Source organism: Pristis pectinata, chromosome 28 (assembly GCF_009764475.1).
Source record: "Pristis pectinata isolate sPriPec2 chromosome 28, sPriPec2.1.pri, whole genome shotgun sequence".
NCBI lineage: Eukaryota > Metazoa > Chordata > Chondrichthyes > Rhinopristiformes > Pristidae > Pristis > Pristis pectinata.
Window position 1 is genome coordinate 25,992,137 of NC_067432.1, and position 27,451 is coordinate 26,019,587.

Here is a 27,451-nt window from a genome sequence, read left to right on the forward strand (position 1 = left end):
GCACAAACAGGACAGGGGAAAAGTGGGCAACCTTGCTTGAATCAGACTTGATGGGGAAGCTTTTTATTTCCCACTTGAGAATTTGGACTGAACTACTGATATCTGTGTAAAACAGTTGGATCCATTGATTCCCTCCCCAAAGCCCATTTTGGAGAGTATGTCCATCATGTATGAGCTTAATTTTCTGTCAGAGTGTTGTACATTTCCAACAGGTCTATGCTCATCCAGTTCCACAGAACCGGGTACAATTCAGCTACTAGGCTGTCGTTTCCGGGAGTTTATTCATCTCAAGGAACAGATGGAGCTTGTCAAATCCTCCAGGGTCAGTGGCTGCCCAGACTCCCCTGCTCGCTATTGTCTAAGACCTCCATGACAGAGGATAGGAAATACTGGGAGGCTGTGCTGTCTGTGTCCTTTCTGTAATACAGACTGGCATAGGAAGATTTGCAGATCCTCAATATGTCCGTCTGCGAGAACACCACTGGACATCACCCCTGTGAACCTTCTGGAAGAAGACTTTTTTTTATTTCAAAATAAACTTTGGTTCATAAAATTATACACAAGAAGTACAAAAGAATTACATGGCTTTTCTTTACTTTCATAGTGTCATGAAGTCTATACATTTATAGTGTTGTCAAGTCAATGCATTTGTAGTGACATCAAGTTAATACATTATGTCCAAAGCACCAATGCCGCTCATGTGGCCTCTTTGAAACAATATAACCTTAAAGTGGTGCAGAGCTGTTACACAAGACTCGGCCCCTTAGATTGCAGTGCCACAGTGCCAACGGGGAGAATAAAATGACCACATTGCGTATGTTTCTCTGCTACATCTGGGTAGCTACATTTGGAAAGCCTGCATCTTCAAGCTCCCATGTCAGATGGATTTGAATAATCAGATCTTAGTGCTGCGATTGATAATTGTTTTTTTCTTTAGTTATCAGCATCTATCAGAAATATATTTAGGATCAAAAACTGTGCAGTTTGAATCTGGTTAATTAGCATGGGTGGAATGGATGGATTTTTATTTGTCATTTTCCAGGTATTGTATCAGAAAAGGCAGACCTTTTCACCGTGAATGTGATACCTGACTGCATCCAGGTGGCTACAGATGCTCTGCCTGTTGACCGAGGTCGACTGACCTAGCTATTGTTTCTACAATCATAATTATCAATCTGTTGGCCACTTTGAAATCTTTAATCACAGGTGGAAAGCACTTGTGGTTGAATCTAACAAAATCTGTTAGATATTGTATGATCCAATTCTTCTGTATTTGCATGTGTTAGATGATGCTGTTAATAGGTCCTATTATTAACAGCATCAAGGTTCAAATAAGGTTCAAGGGCCATTACGAGGTAGATTGAGAGAGCTGGAGTTCTTCATTGTACAAGAGGTCATTCAAGAGTCTTATAACAGCAGGATAGAAGCTGTCCATGAGCTTGTGGTATGTGTTCTCAAGCTTTTGTATCTTCTGCCTGATGGAAGGGGGCAGAAGAGAAAATGGGTGAGAGATGCCTTTGGTTATGTTTGCTGCTTTCCCGAGGCAGCGGGAAGTATAGACCGAGTCAATGGAGGGGAAGCTGGTTTTCATGATAGATTGGGCTATGTTAACAACTCTTTGCAATTTTTTGCAGTCTTGGGCTGTTGCCATATGAAACTGGTGATACATCCGGATAGGTTGCTTTCTATGGTGCATCTGTAAAAATTGGTGAGGGTCATTGGGGACATGTGAATTTCCTTAGTCATAACATAATTATTCCATAATTAATATAATTAGGAGGTTAAAATTAGGAAGTTTAACCAAAGTTACCAATAAAAATATACCCTTTGGATATAAATATATATGTATACAAAAATTACATCTAATATCTTTGCACAATGTATAAATTTGCTTGATTTCAGTGGTGAAGTGCTTCCAAATGCACTATTTTCTTTTGAATCTTGTATAAAAATGTATAGACTATTTTTACTTGAAATTCCGAAGCAACCAACACAGCTGACTATCAAAAAAAGCATTGCGTTTTGAGAATAAAGACAACATGATTGCATCCTTGCGTCTGTTAATGCTCATGACAAAGCTAAGTTGAACAGGGAACCGAAATTGCTTGAATTTAAAAGTACATCATATAGGATAATTGGCATCCAAGGGATTAACGCATTTTCCCAACAGCGTTACCAGTCATTATTGTACCTCAGTTGCATGTGGGAGTAATTTTTGAACTGATAATTTTGTGCCATTGCATAGTGTCGGTGGATCCAAATTCTTGAGCAGCATGATTAGAGCTCCTTTTTATTTAACACCAGCTGGTGACAGTGTTTAAAAATTTAACAGGAAGATGTATAGCCTCATCAATGTCTGTCACACTGTCAATAGATTTGTAGGGATTATCTGAAAGCTTTGAAGGAAGGTTTTCATTCATGATCTGCTCTGCATCATTTTTTGGTGCTAAAATCGTTTTTCACACAACCATTGGTAATTCAAATAGTATTCAGTAATATATGGGAAAACAGTTTGCATCAGATCATTGAGACCGGTCCCAGGTTTTTCATTAAAATCATTTCTGTTGAGTCTTCATGTTTAATTTCCCCATTTCCTAATTTGAGTAAATTTGAAGCCAATTTTCTCGCAGATGGATTGCCTGTTAAATGAGCTCACATATTGATTTTCAAGTGTAATCGTTTAACATTTTCCCATATAAATGATGCTGTAATACAGGTTTTCAATTCATCTGCTCTAATACATCGTGGAATTACTGGTAGCGTTTGATGAAGATCTCCAGCCAGATTTGAGTTTCTTGATCAGACAGTGACAACATAAAGGTGGTTGAAGGAATTAAGATACAAGTTTTAATCAGTAAACTTGCAGATGCAAATTATGTGCCTGTGAGTGATGAAACCAGCTAGGTCTCTCAGACAATCTTGAGATGACTGAAGTGATAAGGAGAAAGGGAAGCTGTTAGGGAGCATCAAAATACGGAAGATGCAGTGGATGGAGATTCAGTGAATTCCTGAGGTACCAGTGCAGGGGAGAAAGATGAGCCATCAGTGGGTAGAGATTGTTGGCTACCACTGGAAAGGAAAGAGTGGAAATAAACTAGGGGAGCCAACTGATAGGAGAACACAGAAGACTCCTTGGAGGACAATGGTATATATGCCTATGACAATAAACTTGGTGATATTGACTGTTTTAGTGGATAGAGTAAAATAGAAGAGGACAAATAAAGGTTCTTTCACCATGGATGCAAATCAATATCACACATGAATTTGGTGCTGTGGCATGGATGGAAACTTGATTGAAGTGATTCACATGTCAAATTGAGGGAGAGACAGACACATCTGGTTGGCACAAATGCATTTGGTGACTCTGGAGCTGTTGTATGGCTTGGAGAAGAGTTGTTAAATAAAAGCAGGAGTCAAACAAACTGGATGATACTGGAGGAATAGGAGCAATTCACAATCTTGGCTATCACTAGGTCAGGAAAAAGATGTTAGATGTCATTTTATTGGGAATGCGGGAGCAGAAGATGGAACTCATGAATAAGCTGTGGCCCAAGGGCGTGACCAGAGAGCAGCTGGAGAGAGAGCTGGTAAACTAGGACTAGGGCGGGTGGGTCTCATGGGAGGTGCTTCATTTCGTTCCTGCCCAGAAGGTGGTGCTGGCAAGCGCCCAGTGGAAACAGATGAAAATTTGTTTTCCGACTAGTGGACGTAAAAAATCCAAGGTCACATTGTGTACGTTGGAGGTGAAGGTGAGGGGAAACTGGAGAAGGATTAAAGTAGTTGGTTGGTGTTAGCATTTAACTTCCTTCCTCCCCTGATTCACAACAGCAGGGTGTTGGTGAAGTAGAAAAGTGAATTCAAGTTTAAACACATGATGGTAGAATGAACAGAACAAACTTCATGTCCTACTTGAGTGATCAGTCCTCTCAGACTCTGACAAAGCAGCTTTATGGTTTCAAGTTCTCTGAAGGACATTTTAACTTCTGCTTATACATTTTATTTTGCCTATATTAAAGCCAAATCTCAATGTATCTGTTCACAAAAGATTTGAAGCCAGTTTTATTTATGTAAACTGTTATAGGTATTTACTCCAAAGATACTTCCCTTAAGCAGGACTTTCCGATCTGGGTGGATACAAATCTATCGTCATTTTCTGTAATTTTTTTTCAGTAATGACATAACCAAATTGGGTTCCTGTGGATTAGGCACATAAAAAAAGTTATAAGTTTTCAAGCAACTGGACAGGATCTTCAAAAGTTTGTGATGTGTTGATCAATGAATGGAACTGCAAATGACCTGGCATGGAGTAAGGCATAAATTTAGAATGAACTCTTCTTGAAAGACCTGTTCTTTAATCTAGTACCTTATGGAATATTTCACTATGCTATAGTATGGTTTTATATGCTAAAAGGTATGTATGATAAGATTGTGATTAAATTATTGGGTTTACTAATCTTGAGCTCTGGACTGATGATCTCAAGTTGTACTCCCGTGCCAGATGACCCCCTGAAAAATTTATTTCACTTACTATGTCTGGATTAAAAATAACCGTATTAGTAATGGTGACCATAAAAATTACAAAATCTCTGAAGTCCTTTAGGGGAGGAAATCTGCCATTCTTTACTTACCTGGTCCAGTCTGTTCTGGTGTGGCCTAGCATTGATTCCAAGACCACTGCAAACCATTCAGTGCTGTCTGCAATTAAGGATGGCTTTAAGCATGTACAATAAAAAGTTTGTTGTGATGCTACAGATAAATGATCCCACCTTTGTGTTGATACTCAAAAACATTTATATTTCACAACGATGGAATATCACAAAGTGGCCAATACTTTTAAACTGTTTTCACTGCAGTGTAGGGAAAAATGGCAGCAGATACACAGAGCAGTGTCCACATAGAACAATAATATTGGTGACCAGACACAAAAAAATTAAGATAGCTGATGTGGTTCTTGGACAGCTAATGTTCTTTTATTTAGGAAAGACAGCGGGGATAAGCCAGGTAACTACAGGCTGTTGAGCCTCTGTCAGTGGTATGGAAATTCTTGGAGGTGATTTTAAGAGCCAGGAGTTATATATATTTAGAAAGGCAGGGATTGATTAGGGATAGTAAATGTGGCCTTGAGCAGGGGAAATCCTATCTCACTAATTTGAGTATTTGGAGGAGCTAACAAAGGAGATTGATGAAGGCAGGGTAGTAGATGTTGCCTATGTGGAATTTAATAAAGAATTTGACAAGGTCCTACGTAATAGACTTGTCCAGAGGTTAAGGCACATGGGATCCAAGGCAAGCTGGCTAATCAATTCCAAAATTGGCTTGGTGATAGGAGGCAGAGGGTATTGGGGTAAATATGTTTTTCTTATTGGAAGCCTTTGACTAGTGGTGTACCGCAGGGATCAGTGCTGGGATGGAAAGCTGGGTGGAGTATTGGCAGATGGAATTTAATCCCAACCAGTGCAAGGTGATGCATTTTGGGATTCAACTGATATCAGGCATCCACTTTAGGGAATTGAGCAGGCATAGTAGCCAATCACATTGAAATATTATCAGAGCTAGCAGACCAGGAAAGAAAAGGCACTAATTTTTATCTATCTTAAATACAGCAAATTAAAAGATTAGGATATATATGTATGATGGGAGCTGAAATATCATAAACTTCAAAGGATAAAAGTTATTAGTTTAAGGAAGTGTGGAATTTTGCACTAAGTAAATGACAACCTAGTCATTGAAATTTATCCTATTTTATGGAAATAATAATTATGCTATGGCATGCTATTGAGAAACAAGTTACAAATTCATAAATGTTACCATTTTAAGGTTTTTAACAGCATAAAGAGTTTATGAATATCTGAATGTCTCACTAACTTCACTGATTATATTGGAGAAGGCTTTAACAGTGTACCCATTCTGGATTTCTTTATTAGTTACATATGTGCCTACTCTCAAAGCTGTTGTGAACTTTCGTCCCATATATGCGTGAGCACTGATAGCCTCACAGGTATTGTAATCTCTAATTCTGGGTCAAGACTTCCGTGTGAATGTTCACAGAACCATCCCAGAAATTAGAGGCAAAGAAATTGGAACAGTTGTTTTATGTAGCATATGCTGAGAGCACAACCCTGCAAAAACCTCGACGTGTACAACAGGTGTAGGGATGAAAATAAAAAGGAAATTAGGAAGCAGGTTGCATGAATAAAGGTAGGTAAACGAAAGGAAAGAAACAAGATATTCTAAGAATGCATGAGGATAAAGAGATAGGGAAAAGGAGGAGCAGGAACTGTTCAAAACCAAAACAGTCATGTGGAGATGACAAATGTGTGAAGTTCTGAATAAGTGTGTTGCAATTGGCTTTTTGGAGGAACTGGATGAAAAAAAGCATTGGACATGAGGAGGAGGACTGTATTAAGAGTTGTGGCTTACTTAAAAGTGGATAATTTGCACAGATTTAGCATGCATATGTATACACATACATGCACAGGCACACAAGCCCTACTCCATCCAACCTAGGGCTTAAGAGGTCTGGTTGGGTATAAAATTAAAACCTAACCTGAATCCAAATGAGAAGCTAATTTTTTGGTACTCAACCAAATGCAGACTCAAACCCAACACCTATAGCAGGAAGCAGAAAACAAAAATAGATAAAGTGGTTAAGAAGGCAAGTGATTGTTTGCCTGTATGGTCCAACACATAAAATATAAGATCAAGGAGGTATTGCAAAAACTATATAACCGGTGAGTGATTGCCCAGTTCTGATCATGGTACTGTGAGAAGGGATGTTGTTATGTGTACACCAGAGTCATGGATCTTTCTATTGAAGAGAAAGATGCTGAGCTTGCAAGTTTGCCTCTGCCTGATGCTAAACTGTATACGGCCCATCCTTGAGTAGTGGTAGACCAAAAGGTTTTGAATGGTTCCCTCATGCCACAGTCATTGGTCTCAGGGTATTGTAGTCTCATTTGCCACATAGGCTTTTAACTGGGTGACTTGAGTATTGAAGGCAGTTAAGGTCTCTCAGGTAGTCCATATATCCTCTATACCAAAGGAAGCTCCATAGTCACTCTTATGCTTGTGCTGATCAATTATCAAGTTCTTCAGGTTGTGCCTGCCACAATTCTTCATAATTGGTCACGGCAGTTGGACAAGATACCAGTAATGTCACAAGGAAGTTTTTGCTTGAGACTTCGGTGGTGCTGGGCTGGCCAATTTTCTGGACTATTGGATGTTACTCCCATTAATACCCCAACCCACTTTTAATTCGTAATTTTAAGATGTTACAGAGTAGTAAATACATTCTTTAATGAACTAGATAAGTTTAAAAAGAGCACAGGAAACAAAACCTGGTGATTTTAAAGAGCATGGTAACTATTGCCCCAGTGAGTTTAAAAGGAAAGCTGGCTATGTAAACTAACCAGTGTCCTGATTGCCACATTCACTGGGGCCCTGTTCCTCAGTCCTTGTAAACTCACCCTATGGAGCACAAGAATGGAACTCTGGTGAGTTGAATGCTGAACTATTGGGCTTTTTGAACAATCGGATAGCAGATTATTGGAGTTTTACGTCACCATCTTGGCCTGTGCAACTGCGTGATGTTCCCTGCTTACATTGTTGTTGCCAGGTGGATAAAGCTGCCTCTGTTTAGATTGGTTATTCCTGCAAATGTTAAAAAGTAGGGGTGCCAATACGTAACATTGGGGTAGACTGCAGAGCTACAAGTGCCTGCAGCTGAGCATGATGTAGAAGCAGTGGTTTTCCACAAGTATTTGTACGATATGGACAAATTGATAATTCCTAGTATGTTTTAGCTCTTCTAAAGCAATGTTTGATGATTAACAGTGTCACATGCTACTGAGGGGGAACTTGGCTAGAAACCAGCCTGTCCAGAGATGAATGGTTTTTCTAGAATGGCTGGGAATCAAATCAGGATGATGAAGTTTGTAGAAGTGGCAAGGCAAGGAAATTGCCCAGGATCTCCTTGGATTGCCCAAAGCAGGAACACTAAACTTGTGCTATTTAATTGTTCTTGTTTGGTTTATAAACACTGTTCTATCAATCTACTTATTGTGATGGATAGCTTTCATACCAATTCAACAAATTCCTATGTACAGCAGCAGTCATTTGAGCAAATCTGCTTGCTTTGCGCATGTGAAAATGTCAAATGTGCTTGAAATTCTGAAGCATTATAGATGCAGATATTTAATTATAGAGCCAGTTCACATTGGGTCAGAAGCTGCATTACTTTGTAAAGGTATGTGTTATACTGTGTAATGCAATTTAATTATATAGTCATAAATCTCCTCCACACTGGTCCCAAATCAAAGGAGAATCAAATGTCCTCTCATTATTTTTGTGTCATGCTCGGCTTTATTTTGTTAATCCCCCTTTTGCTTAATTTTCCTCCATGTCACTACTATGCACTTCCATTAAGTTTGAAGAACTGCTAATTTCTATCTACTTGTTTCTAATCAGTTTTCAGTCCAGCTTTATGCTTTCCTTCATCTTCTCCAATAGTTAAACGTTTCCTGAAACTCTGTGTACCCAAAATATACTGCATTTCATCCATCCATTATATTTGTGGCCTCCTGTTTATATAGATTGGTACGATGGTAGGCTGAAGGGCAAATTTCTGTGCTCTATGACTCTGTCACTATAACTTTGGAGTTTATTGAGCATACTCTTTTTTTACATCAGGGTTGGCCATTTCTAGTCATCTTCTTTATCTAGAGTTTAGTGCAGACTCACTTAAGAAACACAAAGCAGAAGTGAAGAAGTGTAGTGTTTTTCTGTAAGGATGAATTAAGAGGGCAGCTGAATTGCCTGCCTTATTCTTGAATGTATTTTAAATGCATCTTATTTATATTTATGGATCTATTGTAGTGCTGTTTACAATAATCTGTAAAATGCATTAGCCCAAAATTGCTGACACAGCCAGTGTTATTAATATGTAAATTGACCAGCAACTCGTGATGAAGAAAGAATTACCCTGTAGATTATGAATTACCAATTGCCTGTAAGTTATGATTTGTGTTGTGTAATGTAGTGGATGGCATTTCTACAAGTAGTAAATTCTTTTTTGGAAATTTACTTCTACTAAATGTTTTTGTTTTTTTCCCCTTGCTTATCCTTTTGTCTTTTACTGCTCTTCCTGATCCAGTGTATTCCCCCCCCTTTATTTTTTTTGTACTTGATTCAAATCTAATTCATCTGATTTCCTTCTCTATTGTTCTACTTCCTTCTTAACCTCTCAGTCTAATTGGTTAAGGAAATAAACATGGTCTGGTCTTTGGCCAAGGTTCCAGATGCAGCATTGTCCTTGTTGCAGTATTACCGGTTCCAGAAACTTGCAGAACTCAAATTGTTCAAATAAAAAGGTGAAGGAAGTTGTCCAAGAGCTGGACACAGCACATGTTGCCCTGTTGCAGCAAATTCTGGGCCATTGTTATGTCACGCGTCTTGTTTTTACTGGTACCTACTAATAACGCACTACCCCAACAGATGGAAGAAAGTTGCATTATTACTAAGGTAAATTTTCTCAGTAACTTGCAGTGCATTGCAAATAGTTGGTGGGCATGGTATGCCAAACACTACCCCTGGATGTGCTGGTGAAGGGGAGGAAGAATTTGCAAGTTAGTGATTTTATCGCAGATCTGAAACCGATGGGAAGAGCAGGGAGCTGTTCTTGATCATTATAACATGATAAATATTTGCTCAAGATTACTCTCTTACCCTTACCTACTTCAGCTGGGTAAATAACTAGTCATAGATAGAAAAAAAATCTAGTAAATATTAATGTTTGAAATCTCAAAGACACACTGAAAACAGCAAATGGTTTAGTCAAATGTTTATTGGTCACTCTCATCAACTCTGATTTTTCTGTAGACTCTTTTCAAACTTCACTTATATTACATGATAAAATGACATTTGCCAAGCCATTTGAAAAACTCTGGGTAATAGAGAAATTCTTACATCATGCGGGAAGCTCATGCATGCAGGAAGCTCATGCATTGTCGAAAATAAATCCATTTCACCATATTGTTTTCATTTTTACCCTTTTTAATGAATAAACAAAGGCAGTTTAATCACAGGCTTTTCTATAAATATATACTACCTGATAAATGTTTTTCTGAATTTAAAGAGTGTTTTGCATTAACTTGTCTATCTTTTTAAACCTTGTACAAGTTGTTGAAATTCTTGGTCCTCCCAGTATTCAACTCATTTGAATAAGCAAGTTGGTGAATCTGTTATAATTTTCCAGACACCTCTGGAAAATTCAGGGCTCAAGCTGTTGTGTAGTAGGATATCCTCTTTTAGTTGAATCGTAAACCAGGGATTTGCAGGCAAATAGTTGCTGGAAAATTCCTTAAGTATTGTGAAAGTTATGAAGGAAATGTTAAGATCAAGCCCAGGCTTTGAAGAAAGGCTGGGACCTATAATTAAGAGTATTACTGAAGGTACATTAACATACACTGTTAACAATCTGTATTTGGACAGAGCCATTAACTGGAAAACATCCCAAGATATTTCACAGAGGACTGATTCTAAAAGAATGGATGTTAAGTCAAAGGAGGAGATAAACGGGGGTTACCAGGACACTGGGTGGTGGGAGAGAGAGTGTGAGCTGTGGATGGTTAGCATGTAGAATGGAGTTAATCACAGGAGTATTTAATTAGAGGCAGTGAGGTACTGAAAGCAAGGTAGAAGGTTCTATTGAGCCTGACAACTGAGGAGAAATATTGGAGGAGATAGTGGGATCAAGTGGGCAGTGTTACTTTTATAATTTGGTGGTTAAAGTGCAGCTGAAGTTCTCAGCAGCTGATTTTCTACATGGTTAGTTGCTAAGCCGATTAAATTAATTAGTTTCATCAGCTGGGTATGAAGTTTGAAGTTATTCATCTCCAGACTTGCTGTATTTTAGCTGAACATAAAACTATTCATTGGTCAATGAAGATTTAGGAAAAGCTGCAGGTACTGGAAATCTGAAATAAAACAAAACAAAAATCTGGAAACACTCAGCAGATCATGCAACATCTGTGGAAAAATTCTGTTTGATCTGCTGTGTGTTTCCAGAATTTTCTGTTTGTATTCCAGGAAACCATCCATTCCAGATAAAACTTGCATAGAATTAAGTATGGAGTTTGAAGACTTAAATTATTTGTTCCATCAAATTTGGAAAATGTGAAGAATTATTGACGTGCAGAATAAAAAGGTTTAGTAACTTTAACAATGAAGCTTGTCAAACCGAAAAATGGGTTCCCACATGAAATCAGACAGTTCTAAGTTTGAAAAAAAGTTATAATTATGGCACTGAGTGATTAAAGTGCATTTTATTGCAGAGTCTGCAGCATCATTTGGACATACAAATGTCCTATTTTCAGCTTTTGTGCAATTCCAATTTATTTGGTTGTTTGCTTACTGCCCACATTAAAGCCTTTGGTTTCTTTCTCGCAGAAATTGGGACTTTATTGCTGCTGTGCTGTTATTTTTCCTGATTTTCACAAGAGTGTCTTACTCTGTTCTCAGATTTAACATTCATGGAATTATGGTTTTCTGTTTCTCATGATTGTGATAATCTCTGCACTGAGGAGTTTGGATGAAGAGTCATTGAACTTAAGTAATTAACCCAATTTTTCTCTCTCTACAGAAGCTGCCTGACCTCAGTAGCATGCCCAACATTTTCTGTTTTTATTTCAGATTTTCAGTATCAGCAGTTTTGTTTGCTTTCCTATACCGAAAAAGTTTTCTTCCCTTCCCTAGAATCTTACAGCACAGAGTGTGGCCATTCAACCTGACATTGATAATGTGTCTTTTTAAAAGAACCATCCAATTATTCCTGTTCTCCTTTTCCCCACAGCCCTGTAAATGTTATTTTGTCTTTTTAGATTTAGCATTTTTGTACTGTTTATTACAAGTTTTGCCATATTGGTGTTCATTTCCATGGGTGTCGTTTAGTGCTCACCCAAATGTTTCCTGTGTGAACCTAGAAAGTAACTGGCATCTGTTGGACCACAACAGCACACCTAACTGCACTGGGGTCACAAGCTGGAAGTCGATAGTTGGGATTGTAGCTTATTTTCTCCCTCTAAACTGTGGAACCCAGTTAAAATACACCAACTTCTGCCTCAGCACCCATCTCTACATGCAGCATGTCCTGCTTTATATTGTTCAGCATGAATTGAAGTGGTGCATTTACTTACCTAGCCTTTGATGATATATTGCACCATACAACTTAGTGCAGAGGTGACAGAAATGAAAAAGTTCAATCTTGGTAGAGGACTTAGAAGTGAAAAAGTGAGAAAACAAGTTAGTTTTAAATTGCAGAGACGGTGGGGGTAGGATAGGACAAATGAAATCTTACTGAGAGGGTGATTGTGTTCTTTATGGAGCCATTTGGTTGACAGATTAATGAAGGCAGTTGGAGAGGGGAAACTGACAAAGTGACATGTTGAAGTTGGGACCTGTATCTGTGCTGTACAACTCTCTGACCCTGAGTCTAAAACAGGACTTCCTGCATCTTAGGATGTAGACAGCAGTTTTGAATGAGATCAAGTTTATGGAAGGTAGAAGATTAGAATTTGGTCAGGGGGTGGAATTGGAATATTTGTAGATCTAGTATGCATGCAGGCAGACTCTAGTACATGTCATTGTACAATCAATGGATGATTAAGTTCATGGTTGAACATTTATTTCCGCTTACCCCTCCTTGCTCTCTTCTGGGTGAGATCCCGTATTTGTGCAGAGTGTACTAACATACTTAATACCTGCCAAAGGATAGCTTCCATTGTGCTGTCCAATTGGGACTTGTTGGTTTGGGAGGAATGAAACATTGCCGTTCACACCAGGTACAAGTGTGAGATTTCCATCACAAAATGGCACAAGTGGGGTGCTTGAGTTATTACAGCAAACTGCCACCACTTCTGTTATGTTAGTATTCAGATATTGTAAATACTTTTCCTGCATTGTTCACTGAGAGTCTGATATAAGTGTTTCTGTTCCAGATTTGTAGACACTTGAAAGTCATATACAGGTTTGTTTCTGGAAAAATAGAATTGAAAAAAAACAATAGAGATGTCATGTAATATAAAAGCTTGTTTAAACATCATTCAGAGTACTGTGCACAATTATGGTTCCAAATTGCATAAAAGAATATAAAGCTGTGGAACAAAGAAGAAAAAGTAAATTACAAGAATGATACCAGAACCTTTGATGAGAAATTTCAGTGCACTTATTGAAACAACAATTTACTTTGGTCACTATGTTATCGTATCAAAATATGTGGCAACCCACCACCATTTTGGGCTTATGCTACTGCAAATGTGCTACCCAGTGGGCTTCTCCCAAAACTGAGCTCAAGGGGTTGGCCATGGACCTGGTTGGCTTTCTGGGTGGGGTAAGTGTGGTTATGTTCAGAGCATAGCATGTAGTGGGATCAGACCAGTCATGGAGATCATGAGAGAGAGACTGGCTAGCAGCATGGAGACATAAGACACTGTAGATGCTTGAATCTGGAGCAACAAACGATTTGCTGGAGGAAATGGACGGTTGACAGTCACTTCCCTCCACAGATGCTGCCTGACACGCTGAGTTCCTCCAGCATTTTGTTTGTTGTTGGTGAGCACTGGATTGGGTAGGTGGGTGTGGTTCAGGTTGGATGGTACCATTTTGGAGGGTGTCCACAGACAGAAGGGCAATTGATAGTGTTGGGCTGGGTCTGAGGAACTTAGGGACTTGGGAAAGTAGCTGCAGCTCTCTCTGTGTGCTGTGGATAAGGTCACGTTATCCAGGTGATGTCCTTTTACAGGTTTCCCCAAGACAATATGGTTCAGGTTCTTCTGCTGTGAGGAGTGACAACACCAGATGTGTCTTTAATGTGAATAACTCCATCAGGGATGCTAGGTTGACACAGCTGGAAACATAAATTTCGTGATTATCGTGATGTGATCAACGAATGGTCACAAATGTAATTTACCACATTACATTGATGTTTTCAGTGGTGAGTAAACAGCAATGTGCGGTTATGTTTCTAAGCAGTGAGACAGTATAACAATCAGCCAAGATTGAATTGGTTTCATTTCTGTGAAAAAGAGGAAACTGATAATTGACTTGATAGAGATATTTAAAATTACAAAGCTTTGATATGAAAATGATTGAGGGATGTATGTGTCGTCACTGTAAGTGAGCCAGGGAGACTGAAGCTGGTAGATGTTATTCACATGCAGATATTCTGGAGAATCTATTTCTCCTCTCTTGACACCAACCATACAGTGATGTTTTATACTTTTTAAATGGAAAGACAACAGTAAATAGCCATAGCAACACAGACAGCGCTGGAGGAACACAGCAAGTCAGGCAGCATCTGTGGAGGGAAATGAATAGTCGACATTTCATGCCGAGACCCTTCAGGACTGGAAAGAAAGAGGGCAGAAGCCAGAATAAAAGGGTGGTTGGGGGGGAGGGGGAGGAGCGCAAGTTGGCGGGTGATAGATGAATCCAGGTGAGAGGGGGAAGGTAGATAGATGGGTGAGGGGGGAAGTGGGAATGATGTGAGAAGCTGGGAGGTGATAGGTGGAAGAGGCAGAGGGCTGAAGAAGATGGAATCTGATAGGAGAGGACAGTAGAGCATGGAATAAAGGGAAGGAGGTGGGGAACCAGAGGGAGGAAGGTGTGGGTGATGGACAGGTCGTGAGGGTGGGGGAGGGGAAAGAGAAGGGGTAACGGGGCCAGCGGGATAAGGGAAAACAGAAGGGTGGGGAGGAATAAACAGAGGGGAGTGGTTACCAGAAGTTAGAGAAGTCGATGTTGATGCTGTCAGGTTGGAGACTACCAAGACTGAATATGAGGTGTTGTTCCTCTAAGCTGTGACTAGCCTCAACTTGGCAGTAGAGGAGGCTGTGGACAGACATGCCAGTGTGGGAATGGGAAGTGGAGTTAAAATGGCTGGCCACTGGGAGATCCTGGCTGTTACAATAGATGGAGCGAAGGTGCCCGATGAAGCGATTCCCCCAATCTGCTTCGGGTCTCACCGGCGTAGAGGAGGCCGCACCGGATGCAATAAATGACACCGGTGGATTCACATGTGGAGTACTTCCTCACCTGGAGGGACTGTTTAGGGCCTTGAATGGTGGTGAGAGAGAGGAGGTGTAGGGGCAGGTGTAAACATTTGGGACGGTTGCAGGTATAAGTGTCTGGAGGGTTTTCAGTGGGGAGGGACGAGCGGACAAGGGAGTCATGGAGAGAGCGATCTCTGCGGAGGGCTGAGAGGGGAGGGGAAGATATGCCTGGTAGTGGGATCCCATTGGGGATGGTGGAAGTTGCGGCGAATGATATGTTGGATGCGGAGGCTTGTAAGGTGGTAGGTGAGGACAAGGGGAACCCTATCCCTCTTTTGTGGGGGGGGGGGGAAATGTGGTGACGGTGGATGTGTGGGAAATGGAGGAGATGCGGGTGAGGGCTGCATTGATGGCAGTGGAGGGGAAACCTTGTTTTCTAAAAGAAGAGGACATCTTGGATATCTAGGAATGGAAAGCCTCATCATGAAAACAGATGCGGCTGAGACAGAGGAACTGAGAGAAGGGTATAGCATCCTTGCAAGCGATAGGCTGGGAAGTCAAGGTAACAGTGGGAGTCGGTGGGTTTGTAAAAAAGTGTTTCCAGAGATGGAGACAGATATCAAGAAAGGGGAGAGGGATGTCAGAGATAGACCAAGTGAATTTGAGGGCGGGGTGGAAGCTGGTGGCAAAGTTGATGAAATTGACGAGCTCTGCATGGGTGCAGGAAGCAGCACCAATGCAGTCATCAATGTAGCGGAGAAAGAGTTGGAGAGCGTTACCGGTGTAGGTTTGGAACATGGATTGCTCCACGTAGCCACTGAAAAGGCAGGCATAACTGGGGCCCATGCGAGTGCCCATGGCTACACCTTTGGTCTGGAGAAAGTGGGAGAAGCCAAAAGGGAAGTTGTTGAGACTGAGCATCAGTTCTCCCAGATGGAGGAGGGTGGTGGTGGACGGGAACTGGTTAGGTCTGTTTTCCAGAAAGAAACGAAGAGCCCTGAGGCCTTCCTGATGGGGGATAGAAGTGTCCATGGTGAAAATGAGGCGGTTAGGGCCGGAGAACTCAAAATTGTTGAAGTGGTGGACAGCATGTGAAGTGTCACGGATGTCGGTGGGAAGGGTCTGAACCAAGGGGGACAAAATGAAGTCGAGATGGGGGTTTCAATGAGGGCTGATCACCGTATTATTGTCTTCCCCTGCATAATTACAGTGGTACAGAATTAGAATGTCCCACACTTGATGGCTAGTTTTGTGGAGACAAGATATTCTGCAGATGCTGGAATCTGGAGCAATACACAAAAAGTGCTGGAGAAACTCAGCAGGTCAGGCAGCATCTATGGAGGGAAATAAACAGTTGATGTTTCGGGCCAAGAACCTTCATCAGGATTGGAAAGGAAGAGGGCAGAATCCAGAATAAGATGGGGGGTGGGGGGGGGCACTTGCGGGCAGGTGATAGGCGAGTCCAGGTGAAGGGGGGGAAGGTAGGTGGGTGGGGGAGGGGAATGATGTAATAAGCTGAGAGGTGATAGGTAGGTGATGGGCAGTGGGTCATGGAACAAAGGATGGAGGAGGGGAGGAGAGGAGATGGGCAGGTCATCAAGGCGGGGGAAGGGAGCCACAAAAATAAGGGAAGGCACAGGAGGGGGATGGGGGGCAAGGGAAAAAACAGGGTGGGATTACTGGAAGTTAGAGAAATCAATGTTGAGGCCATCAGGTTGGAGACTCCCAAGGTGGAATATGAGGTGTTGTTCCTCCAACCTGCATCTGACCTCAACGTGACAGTAGAGGAGGCCGTGGATAGACACGTTGGTGTGGGAGTGGGATGTGGAATTGAAATGGGTGGCCACCGGGAGGTTCTGGCTGTTGCGGTGGGCGGAGTGAAGGTGCTCGATGAAGCCGTCACCCAATCTGTGTCCGGTCTCACCGATGTACAGGAGGCTTCACCGGATGCAATAAATGACACCCTCGGACTCGCAGGCGAAGGATTGTCTGGGACCTTGAATGGTGGTGAGGGAGGAGATGTAGGGACAGGTGTAGCATTTGGTGCAGTTGCAGGCATAAGTGCCAGGGGGTTTATCAGTGGGGAGGGATGAGTGGACATGGCAGTCGCAGAGAGAGCAGTCCCCGTGGAAAGCAGAGAGAGGGGGTGAGGGGAAGATGTGGCTGGTGGTAGGATCCCATTGGAGGTGGCAGAAGTTGCGGAGAATGATGTGTTGGATGTGGAGGCCCGTGGGGTGGTAGGTGAAGACAAGGGGAACCCTGTCCCTGTTATGTTGGTAGGGGGAGAGGGCAGACGTGTGGGAAGTGGGGGAGATGTGGGTGAGGGCTGCATTGATGCTGATGGATGGGAAACCCCAGTTACTGAAAAAGGAGGACTTCTCTGATGTCCTAGAATGGAAAACCTCATCATGGGAACAGACGTGGCGGAGGAACTGGGAGAAGGGGATGGCGTCCTTACAAGTGACAGGGTGAGAAGAGGTGCAGTCAAGGTAACTGTGGGAGTCAGTGGGTTTGTAGAAGATGTCTGTGGTCAGTCTGTCTCCGGAGATGGAGACAGAGAGATCCAGAAAGTTGGGGGGGTTGTTACCAGTGTAGGCTTGGAACATGGACTGTTTCACGTAGCCGACAAATAGGCAGGCATAGCTGGGGCCCATGCGAGTGCCCATGGCTACACCATTAATTTGGAGAAAGTGGGAGGAGCCGAAAGAGAAGTGTTAAGGGTGAGTACCAGTTCTGCCAGACAGAGGAAGGTGGTGGTGGAGGGGAACTGGTTGGGTCTGTTGTCGAGAAAGAAATGGAGAGCCTTAAGGCCTTCCTGATGGGGGATGGAAGTGTACAGAGACTCGACGTTCATGGTGAAGATGAGATGGTCAGGGCCGGGGAACTGGAAGTTGTTGATGTGATTGAGAGTATGCGAAGTGTCACAGACATTGGTAGGTAGGGATTGAACCAAGGGGGACAAAATGGAGTCAAGATATGAGGACACCAGTTCAGTGGGGCAGGAGCAGGCAGAAACAATGGGTCTGTGATTCTTGGGGAGGAGCTAGAAACGGGCAGTGTGGGGTAGGGGAACTATGAGGTTGGAGGCTGTAGAGGGGAGGTCTCCGGAGGCGATGAGGTCAGTGATCATACGGGAAACAATGGCGTGATGTTCCTTGGTGCGGTTCAGGTTGAGGGATAAGTAAGAGGAGGTGTCCAAGAGTTGACATCTGGCCTTGCCAATGTAAAGGTCAGTCCTCCAGACTACAACAGCACCACCCTTGTCTGCGGGTTTGACAGTGAGATTAGGATTGGTGTGGAGGGCAGTGTGTTCAGAGGGGGTGAGGTTGGAATAGGTGAGGGAAGTGGTGAAGTTGAGACGTTTAATGTCCCGTCGGCAGTTAGAGATGAGGAGATCCAGAGCAGGCAGAAGGCCAGGAAAAGGGGTCCAAGAGGAGGAAGAGGACTTAAGGTGGGAGAAGGGGTCATCAGTGGGGGGGGGGGGTGGGGAAACCTTGCTAAAGAAGTAGGCCCAGAAACGGAGGCGGCGGAAGAAGCTCAGCGTTGTGGCGGGCATGGAACTCATTGAGGTGCAGGTGCAGGGGGACAAAGTTAAGGCCCCTGTTAAGGACAGAACATTCAGCCTCGGAGAGGGGAAGATCTGAGGGGGTAGTGAAGGCTGTGGTCAGGGGAGGGTAGAGAGTTGGAGGAGAGAGGAGAGTTAGAGGGGTCAGGGAAGTGGGGTGGGAGGAAGTTGGGGGCTCTGAGGAGTGAAGGGGGATTGAGGGGTGGGGGGAGGCTTGGGTGACCAGCTGAGGGTGGGGTGTAGTAGTGAAAGCAGAGGAGCAGTAGGACCCAGCGGCGGTGTGAGAGGTCTCAGCATGGGGGTGGCTGAGGTCGGGGGTGGTCCTTTAATGGCTTTAAAGTATCTGTCGATGTTTCAGTGTTAATAGCTTTTTAAAACTGATTCTCATTTAAATTAACTAGCTGTTCCTCCTATTTGATAACGTCTGAAAGATTCCCATGCCTAATAATCCCTAGCAGTATGAAGGATAGAGGTAAAGATAGCCAAAAAACAAACCGGAGGAACTCAGTGGGTCAGGCTGCACCTATGGAGGGTTTGGTCAATGTGTTGGGTCAAGACCTGCACAAGGTAAAAATGATGTTTCAATTTTTGAAACTGTCTGAAGCAGGGTGCCATTAATGTAAGATAATCACCAATAAATCCTGTAGAGAATTCAATAGAAACTTGTTTACCAAAAGAGCAGTAAAAGAGTAAATTTGCTACCATAAGGAGTAGTTGAATCAATATGACAGGTATATTGGTGTCAGTACTGACTACTTCCAGGTATGAGCAGGGAATGCTGGAGGTACTTGGTGGGTTGGGTGGTAATTATGGGAGTGGGGTGCAGGGTTGGCATTTTGACCTTGCATGACAGGGAGTCATTGACCTGGGGCATTAGCTCTGTTTATGTCCCCATGGTTGCTGCCTGGCCTGCTGAGCAGTGATAGTCTGCAACTATTGGATAAGATTCATTTGGTTGTTTTTTTTTATCTTTGGAAAAGAGAAGACTGATCATTGATCTGATAAAATTATGATTAATTGAATAAAATTGGTTGATAAAATTATGAACCCCCCCCCAATCTGCATTGATCATCAAGCAACCATTTACACAAATCCCAGTTTTTATCTCCCCATATTCCCAGATTCTGCCACCTACCGATGAAGATCGTGCCTATTGTGCCACTGTGTGATTCATGGAGCAGCACTTCTCCGTGTTATGTGTTGATGATAAAGTTCCCATATTATTCCATTCCTTTTAATTCTACATCAAATGTTCAATGTCTTTTTCACGAAGGCATAATCATTGCTTTGGTTTAAAATATTTTTCATGTTCTTGCTAGAAGCTGAAAAGGAATTCTTTTTCGTTTAATTTTATGCTTTGAAGCAGTGATATTCTGTGATTTTAGTTTGTTGGGTGGCTCAGGGGTTTTTTCTTTTTATGAAAATCAAAGGTGGGAAGTATGGCTTTGGACTAGGGAAAAACTGCTTGTTTTTACAAACTATTTGTAGTGTAGTGGTGGAAACATTTCTGAGTTCCTTGTCACTAAAGCTAAATGTAGACTAAATTTTTCTGTCATATGACTAGTGTTGTTTGCAGTAATAAATATAACGTGTAAGTTGGTAATTATATCAGGCTGAAATGTCTATTGCCATGTTACCTCCCCATCTGTGGATTGAGCCATGACCCATTCTGTATTCCTTTGTCTATTTCTGAAGCCTGCAGTTGTAAACTGTAGAAGTCTGTATTTCTCATTTATGTGTCAAATATCTGCAGCTACCATAACCAGTGGGGTTTTGATGCAAAGATGCCCCAATCTTTATTGGGCTTCATCTTGTGAGTTTCATTGGGCTTTCCAAGATTTATTGGGGTTGAAATTGCCTTGCTGGAGTTGTGGATGTGAATCCAGAGGATCTGTGTGAGTTCAAACAGTGGTAAATGAATTTGCAAGGTCCTGGCAGATAAAGACATGGCAACCTTCATGGGGCAAACTCTGCTGAATAAGAAATCATGACCAATACCATCAGCTCAGAAGTTGAATAACAGCAATCTCTCATTTTTAGAGCAACAGCTTAAATGACCAAGCTAATTCTTGCTGCACCTGTAGCATCAATCATACATCCATTATATTGATGTAATTACTCGATCAGTATTTAAAGGAAGCAGAATGCAAAATATCTACATTTGGAATGATCAGTTGATGAATTGTCTATAGACCTTAATTTACAATTTCCACCTTTGTCTTTCAAATACTGAAGGACCAGTGCAAATGAGGAAATAAATAAGTATTAGTGAAGAAGTACAACTAGCGAAGTTGATGATCCTGAAAAATTATAATGTCAAGGAACTGAAAAAAAATGCTGGAAACACTCAGCAGGTCGACCTGAAACATTAACTCTGTTTCGCTTTCTGTAGATGCTGCCTGATCTGCTGAGTGTTTCCAGTTTTTATTTCAGATTTTCAGCATCTGCAGTTTTCTGATTTTCAATGTCAAGGACCTGACGATTGGCATCCCAGAGTTTTGAAAGAAGTGGCTATGGAGATGGTGAATGCTCTGGTTATTGTCCTCCAAAGTTCTATAGATTCTGGAATAGTTCCTGCAGAGTGGAAGGTAGCAAATGTGACCCTCCACTCTGTAGAATATTGAATTATTGACTCATTAGCCTGACATTGTAGTTGGTAAAATGCCTCCTTATAGGCCAAACCTCCTTACAGGCTATTTTGGATCTGTATGATCAGGAAGAACATCTGTACCTCTCCTTAACAAGTGATATTAAAACATTATTGACGAAAAGTTAGAATGGGCACAGAAAGTCCAGGCTGTGGTCTGCTGGTGAGTCTGATGTGGAATGTGCAGTGACCTTCATCTGGGAAGTAACCCTGTAGCTACTATTCAAAGCAATGCTGCTCACTCATCAGCCTCTTGTCCCACGGCACTGCCAAATGCTGATGACCAACTCTGTTTATCTTTCTTCTCCGGTCTGTCAAGTTGTTGGACTGTCTTCTTCATTGTGTCCGCTAGGCTTATATGCTCTCTAAATTTGTAACTTTCTAAATAATTCTGAGAATGTACAGTATTGATGCAACAAAACCTGAAAGGATTTGAGGAGTGAAAAAAAACTGCAAAAGAATGTCAAGGTGCTGTGTGGAAAGTAGCTGACAATTCAAAGACCCAACTGGAAAATGGAAATGTAATATCCGCTATTAAAAAAAGAAAAGAGAGAAAATCATGTGCACGGTGTTTGGGCATGGGATTTTGGAAATAATCTACAAAAATATAGTAGAAATCAGTGCTGTATGTGATAAGCAAATTGAGGCACAAACTGCGAGAAAGAATATACTGATGTAGGTGCAAGTCTGCCAAGACAAGGGAAGATGGATACCATCCACAGGTGAATGTTGTGTTAAGAGTGCAGGAAATTATAGCATTTACTCAAGTGGCAGGAGACAGCAGGTATACATTGTAGTGCCATATAACTGGACAGTAAACAAAAATTGGCCCTGAAAACGTCTAGTCAATTTTAGGATTAGTGTTTGTGAAAAACAAGGAACCTCTGGTTATTTTAAGACTGACACTTCCAACATGGACAAAAGCAAAACCAAAAAATGCTGGAAATACAGGTTTGGCTGCATCTGTGGAGAGGGAAATAGATTCAATGTTCCAGGTTAATAACCTATGATCAGAACTGGTGCAAGTTGGAGATGCAAGTTGGAAAAAGAGGCCTATGTTAAGTGTCAGATTGATAACACAAGTGAAAAGCAGGCTGATCATAGAAAATTCAGAAAGAAATGAAAGAGAGGTTAAAAAAGTCATGAACAATAAACAGTAGTGCTGATCAAGGAACAAAAAAGGAGCTCAACTCAGAGGCACGGGGCATGGGCAAGGTGCTAACTTAGTACATCAGTCTATACTGAGGAAGAAGGTGCTGCTGGAACCTCAGAAAAGAATGACGTAGATGTGTTACTGCATGAGCTAAAAATTGATAAAGAGGGCATGCCAGAAATGCTAACTGTACTGAAGGTGGATTAACCACCCTATCTTAATAGTATGCTTGCTAGGTTGTTGATGGAAGTAAGGGTAGAAATTATAGTGATATAATTTTCCAGTCATCTGCAGATACAGAGGTGATGCCTAGAGAATTGGAAATGCTGCACCCTTGTTCAACAAAAGTGTGCACAGGTCCTCCCTGGGTTATAAACAACCCATGCATATGAGCGTGCATTTGGGAGACCAGCGGGGTGGATTTGCCGGCTGCTGTGGGGTTGCAGGCATTTTCTGCAAGTGAGAATAGGGTTTTTCCACATGCCTTCTCTCCGCCCCCTCCCCCTAAGTTGCAACAATCGGGGGCTGGGTCGAGCAGAGCTGAGAGCACTGAGTAGGCTCACTTGCACACCTTATCGAATCAGTGAGGCCGATTGGTGGCTGCTCTTCCCGTGTCTGCTCGCTTTCCCGTCACAGCTATTTCTGTGATCCTCTCCCACACACTGGTTTGGTTCATTTCTGATTTACGAACAGTTCAGGTTACAAATGTTTCTCAGGAACAGAACCCTGTCGTAACCTGGGGACTGCCGGTAAATATCAACCAGCAATTACAAGCCTGCCAGTTTAAACTTGGTGGGGAAATTTAAAAATGTTAATCAAAGACACAGTAAACTGGGCAGTATGTCATAGAGTTATACAGCACTGAAAGTGGTCCTTTGGTCCATCAAGTACCCATCTAAATTAATTTCATTTGCCAGCACCCTACATAGCCTTCTGTGCCTTGGCTATGTAACTACAGATACTTTTTAAATGTCGTGAGAGTACCTGCCTCCATTTCTTGGGCAGTATGTTCCATTGAATTGATTAGAGAAAACCAGAATGGATTTGAGCAAGGCAAATTGTATTTAACTAACTTTGTAGAGTTTTTAGTGAGGTAGAAGAGAACATTTATGAGGGAATTGCACTTCATGTGGTGTTTATATGGAATTCAAAACAACATTTGATGAAGTGGTACTTATAAAGTTGTCATCAAGATTGAAGCCCGTGGAATAGAATGGACTGTAGCAACATGGATAGAAAAGTGGCAGAGTGACAGGAAACAGTAGGAGCGAAAGGTTGGTTTTATGGACTGCAGGGAAGTATTCAGCAGTGTTCTCCATGTGGCTCTAGGACCATTGATTTTCTGAATATATGTTAATAACTTGGGGGTGCAGGGCCCAATTTCCAAATTTGCTGATGTCACAAAACTTGTGAGTGTGGTGAAATATGTGCAGGGCAGCATTAAACCAAGAGGAAAAAGAGAGTCTGATGGAATAGGGTACATGGCAGGTGAAATTCCATTCGGTAAGAAAAATGAGGAGAGATAATATAGCCAGTGGGAATAGTCCTAAAAGGGGTCCAGGAGCAGAGCGTTCCAGATGTTAAATATGCATGATTTGTTGAAAGTGGCAGGGCAAGCAGAAAATAATTGAAAAAGCATACAGGATGCTTAGCTTTATTAACAGAGGCACAGAGCCCAGGAGCAAGGAAGTCACGCTGAACCTTTATAAAGCACTGGTTTGGTTACGAATGGAGTTTTGTGTCCAATTCTGGACTCTGTACCTTAGGAAAGATGTAAATACTTTAGAGAGGGTGCAGAAGAGATTTACTGGAATGATTTCAGGAGTAGGGAATTTTAGCTATGTGAATAGACTGGAGAATCTGTTGTTGTTCTGTTTGAAGCAGAGGATGTTGTGCAAAAATCTAACAGTGGTATTTAAAATCATGAAGAGTATGAATGGAGAGAGGAATTGTTTCTATTAGAAAACGGATCATTGATCAGAGGACATAGAGAAAAGGTGACTGGCAAAAGAACCAAATGTACTTTGAGCAAAATCTTTCCTTGCCATGAGTGGTTAGGATTAGGAGCAGTGGAGACAGATTCAATGGTGGCATTCAAAAAGGACTTGAAAAGAAAACAAATTGCTGAGCAGAAAATGTTGGAAATACTCAGCAGGTCAGACCACATCTGTGGAAAGAGGTGGAGTTAACATTTCAGCCTTTGACCTGTTTTTATTTTAGATTTCCAGCATCTGCAGTTTTTTTTTGATCTTCACACAGTGTTGGGCTTTGGCAGGAGGGTGGGGGTGTGGGACTAGTTGGGTTGTTCTTTCGGACAGTTGGAATCAAATGGTCTCCTTTTGTGCAATAATCTAACTGAATCTTTTGTTATGAGTTCAATGGCAGTTGAGGAATTTAAATTAAAACATGAAATAAATCTCAAATAATTCTCAAATATCAGTAACGCTGACCATGAAACACTCGATTGTTATAAAAAATCCATTTGATTCTCAAGTGAAGAAAATCTATCCTTACATCTTTAAATTGTTTGTCCTATGAAATGGTAAGTCCATAAATTGAGGCTTATTAATTCATTCACATGGTGATCTTGCCTGTAACACTTGCATCATGTGAATGAATAAATAATTAAATTTGAGGGTAAAGGGGGATGGGGCTGGACATGTAAAGCAGTGAGAAATGAGTCAAGTGGACGTATAAGTGGGATTAACAACTGGCAGCTAAAAAAATGAGGGCTATTATTTAAGATTGCAGAACACAGTGTTGCATCCATATGGATGTAAAGTACCAACCCAATTAGGTTCATCTTTTGAATCTTTTCTTGCCCCTTGATCTTGTTTTTATTTGATAAAGCCCTTTTGAAGCCCCCGAGACATGTGACTAATGGTTTTACATGAATGCAAACTATTGTTGCTGTTATTGTTGATGAATGTGCACCATGTGTTATAACCCTATCTTAGCCCACAGTCTGGGATTCCAGAATCCGTAATCCATTTTGTTTCCTTTTCATAGGTCGTATTCTGGATCTGAAGACTGGGACAGTTAAAAAGGAAGGGCAGCAGTCTTCCATGAGAATGTGCATGGGATCTAGACGTTCCTTTATTTGTAGAATGAGGTAAGGACAATGCTGAATGAATGAACAGAGCTTTCCTTCCACCAGCTGATTACTTGGCAGAACAATAAAGGATGTTGTCATTGGCAATCTTCTCCTCAATATGAAAAGTTCAGTTACAAGTTTTTATAGGATTTTATAGCATAGATTCAAAATGTATAAGAGCTCGTCATTTGAAAAGCAAAAAAGTGCAGATGCTGGAAATCAGAAATGAAAACAGAAAATGCTGGAAATAGCTCAATAGGTCAGACAGCATCTGTGGAGAGAGAAAAAAGAAATGATTACCTCTAACATCAGCGAGCCTAACCACCTACCATTAACATTCAATGGCATTCCCATCCTGAGTCATCCACAATCAACATCTTGGGGGGTCACCCTTGATCAGAAACTAAACTGGATGAGCCACTAAAAATCAGTGGCTACGAGACCAGTTGAGAGGCTGAGTATTTTGTTGTAAGTGCCTCTCCTCTGATACCGGAAAGCCTTTCCACCATCTATGAGGCCTAGTGGTAGAATTTGGTCCACTTATTCAAATTCAAGCTCCAAAAACTCGCAAGAAGCTCAACATCATAAAGGACAAAGCAGTCTGCTTGATTGGCATCCCATTAACCAATCTGAAAATTCATTCTGTCCACTGGGATACAGTGACTACAGTGTGTGCCATCTACAAAGTGCACTGCAGTTATTCACCTAGGCTACTCTGATAGCTTCCCCCAGTCCTACAACTGCTACCATCAAGGATGGCAAGGTAGCAGGTGCATGCGAGCACAACCCCCAACATGTTCCCCTCAAAGGACTACAGGGTTCAAGGAAGTGGCTCACAGCCACCTCCTTAAGGACAGTTAGGGGTGGGTAATAATTGCTGGCTTTACCAGCGCACCAAAAAAAATGAATGCATGAAGAAATACACACACACACACACACACACACACACATAAATATATTTTATACACACACATACACACACGTCTCTCTTTCACCTGATAACAAGTCAAAAACAGAGTTTATTGTCATATGCAGAAGTACGTGTATGTATAGGTGCAATGGAAAACTTCAGCATCACAGGCACATAGTATCAGATACACATTTACAAGAAAAAGATAAATTATACAAAAATTATACAAGAAAGAACACAATTAGAACAAAAAAAAACAAAGTCCATTGTAGGCCAAAGTGGTCATAGTGTTGCTATACTGAGGTTGTGATTAGGGCTGTGCAGGTTGGTTCAAGAACTGAATGGTTGAAGGGAAGTAGCTGTTCTTGAACATAAACATTGAACATAATAGTTAAGATTTGCCAAATCAGGTTTTTTTTGCATCTTCTGTGCAGTGAAACAACTAGGAGAAATGTAATCTAACATTTGCTGTCTTTCATTCACTGAAGACATCTTGTCATGCTTCCCAGTAAAATTAAGTACTTACCTGAAATTTGGGCACTATTGTTATTCAGCAGCCAAGTTCCCATGGACATTAATGTGTGTTAGTAGAGGGATAGATGTTGGACAGGACACAGGAAGAGCTTCCTGGTGTTTGATTAATGTGGTTTTCTTCTGTACAGCTAAACAAACAGCTTAATGTTTCATCTGAAATATGGCACACCCAACAGAGGAGCACTTTCCCAGTGTTGCATGAAGTGTCTCCTTGGATCATGTGCTGAAGTCATGTGGAGGGGTTTGATCCCATGACCTTCTGGCTGAGGCAAGGGTACGACCTCCATCATTCCCACCGAGCCGTGCTGGCGCAATGAAGGCATCCATTTTATACTAAATCTTTGGATAAAGGAACATGATTCATTTTTATTGCAGTCAATATTTTCAAATTCCTCCAGTTAAGAAATGTGGAAGTGCAAACAAATTAACCACATCCCAGACTTCCTCTTACCAATGCATCCTTTGACGTTATGGAATTTGCTTGTCTCCCAGAGCAGGCTAAAA

At 41.6% G+C, this 27,451-nt stretch overlaps 1 protein-coding gene across 8 annotated transcripts in view; it reads left to right on the forward strand.

Annotated features, from left to right (window-relative positions):
* arnt2 (aryl-hydrocarbon receptor nuclear translocator 2) overlaps nt 1-27,451 on the forward strand; it is a 262,293-nt gene that overhangs the window by 54,276 nt on the left and 180,566 nt on the right. For all 8 annotated transcript variants that reach the window (XM_052040356.1, XM_052040351.1, XM_052040353.1 and 5 more), the window contains one exon: nt 25,419-25,521. In XM_052040356.1, coding sequence (XP_051896316.1) covers nt 25,419-25,521 — 103 coding nt within the window. The remainder of the gene's footprint in view (nt 1-25,418; nt 25,522-27,451) is intronic.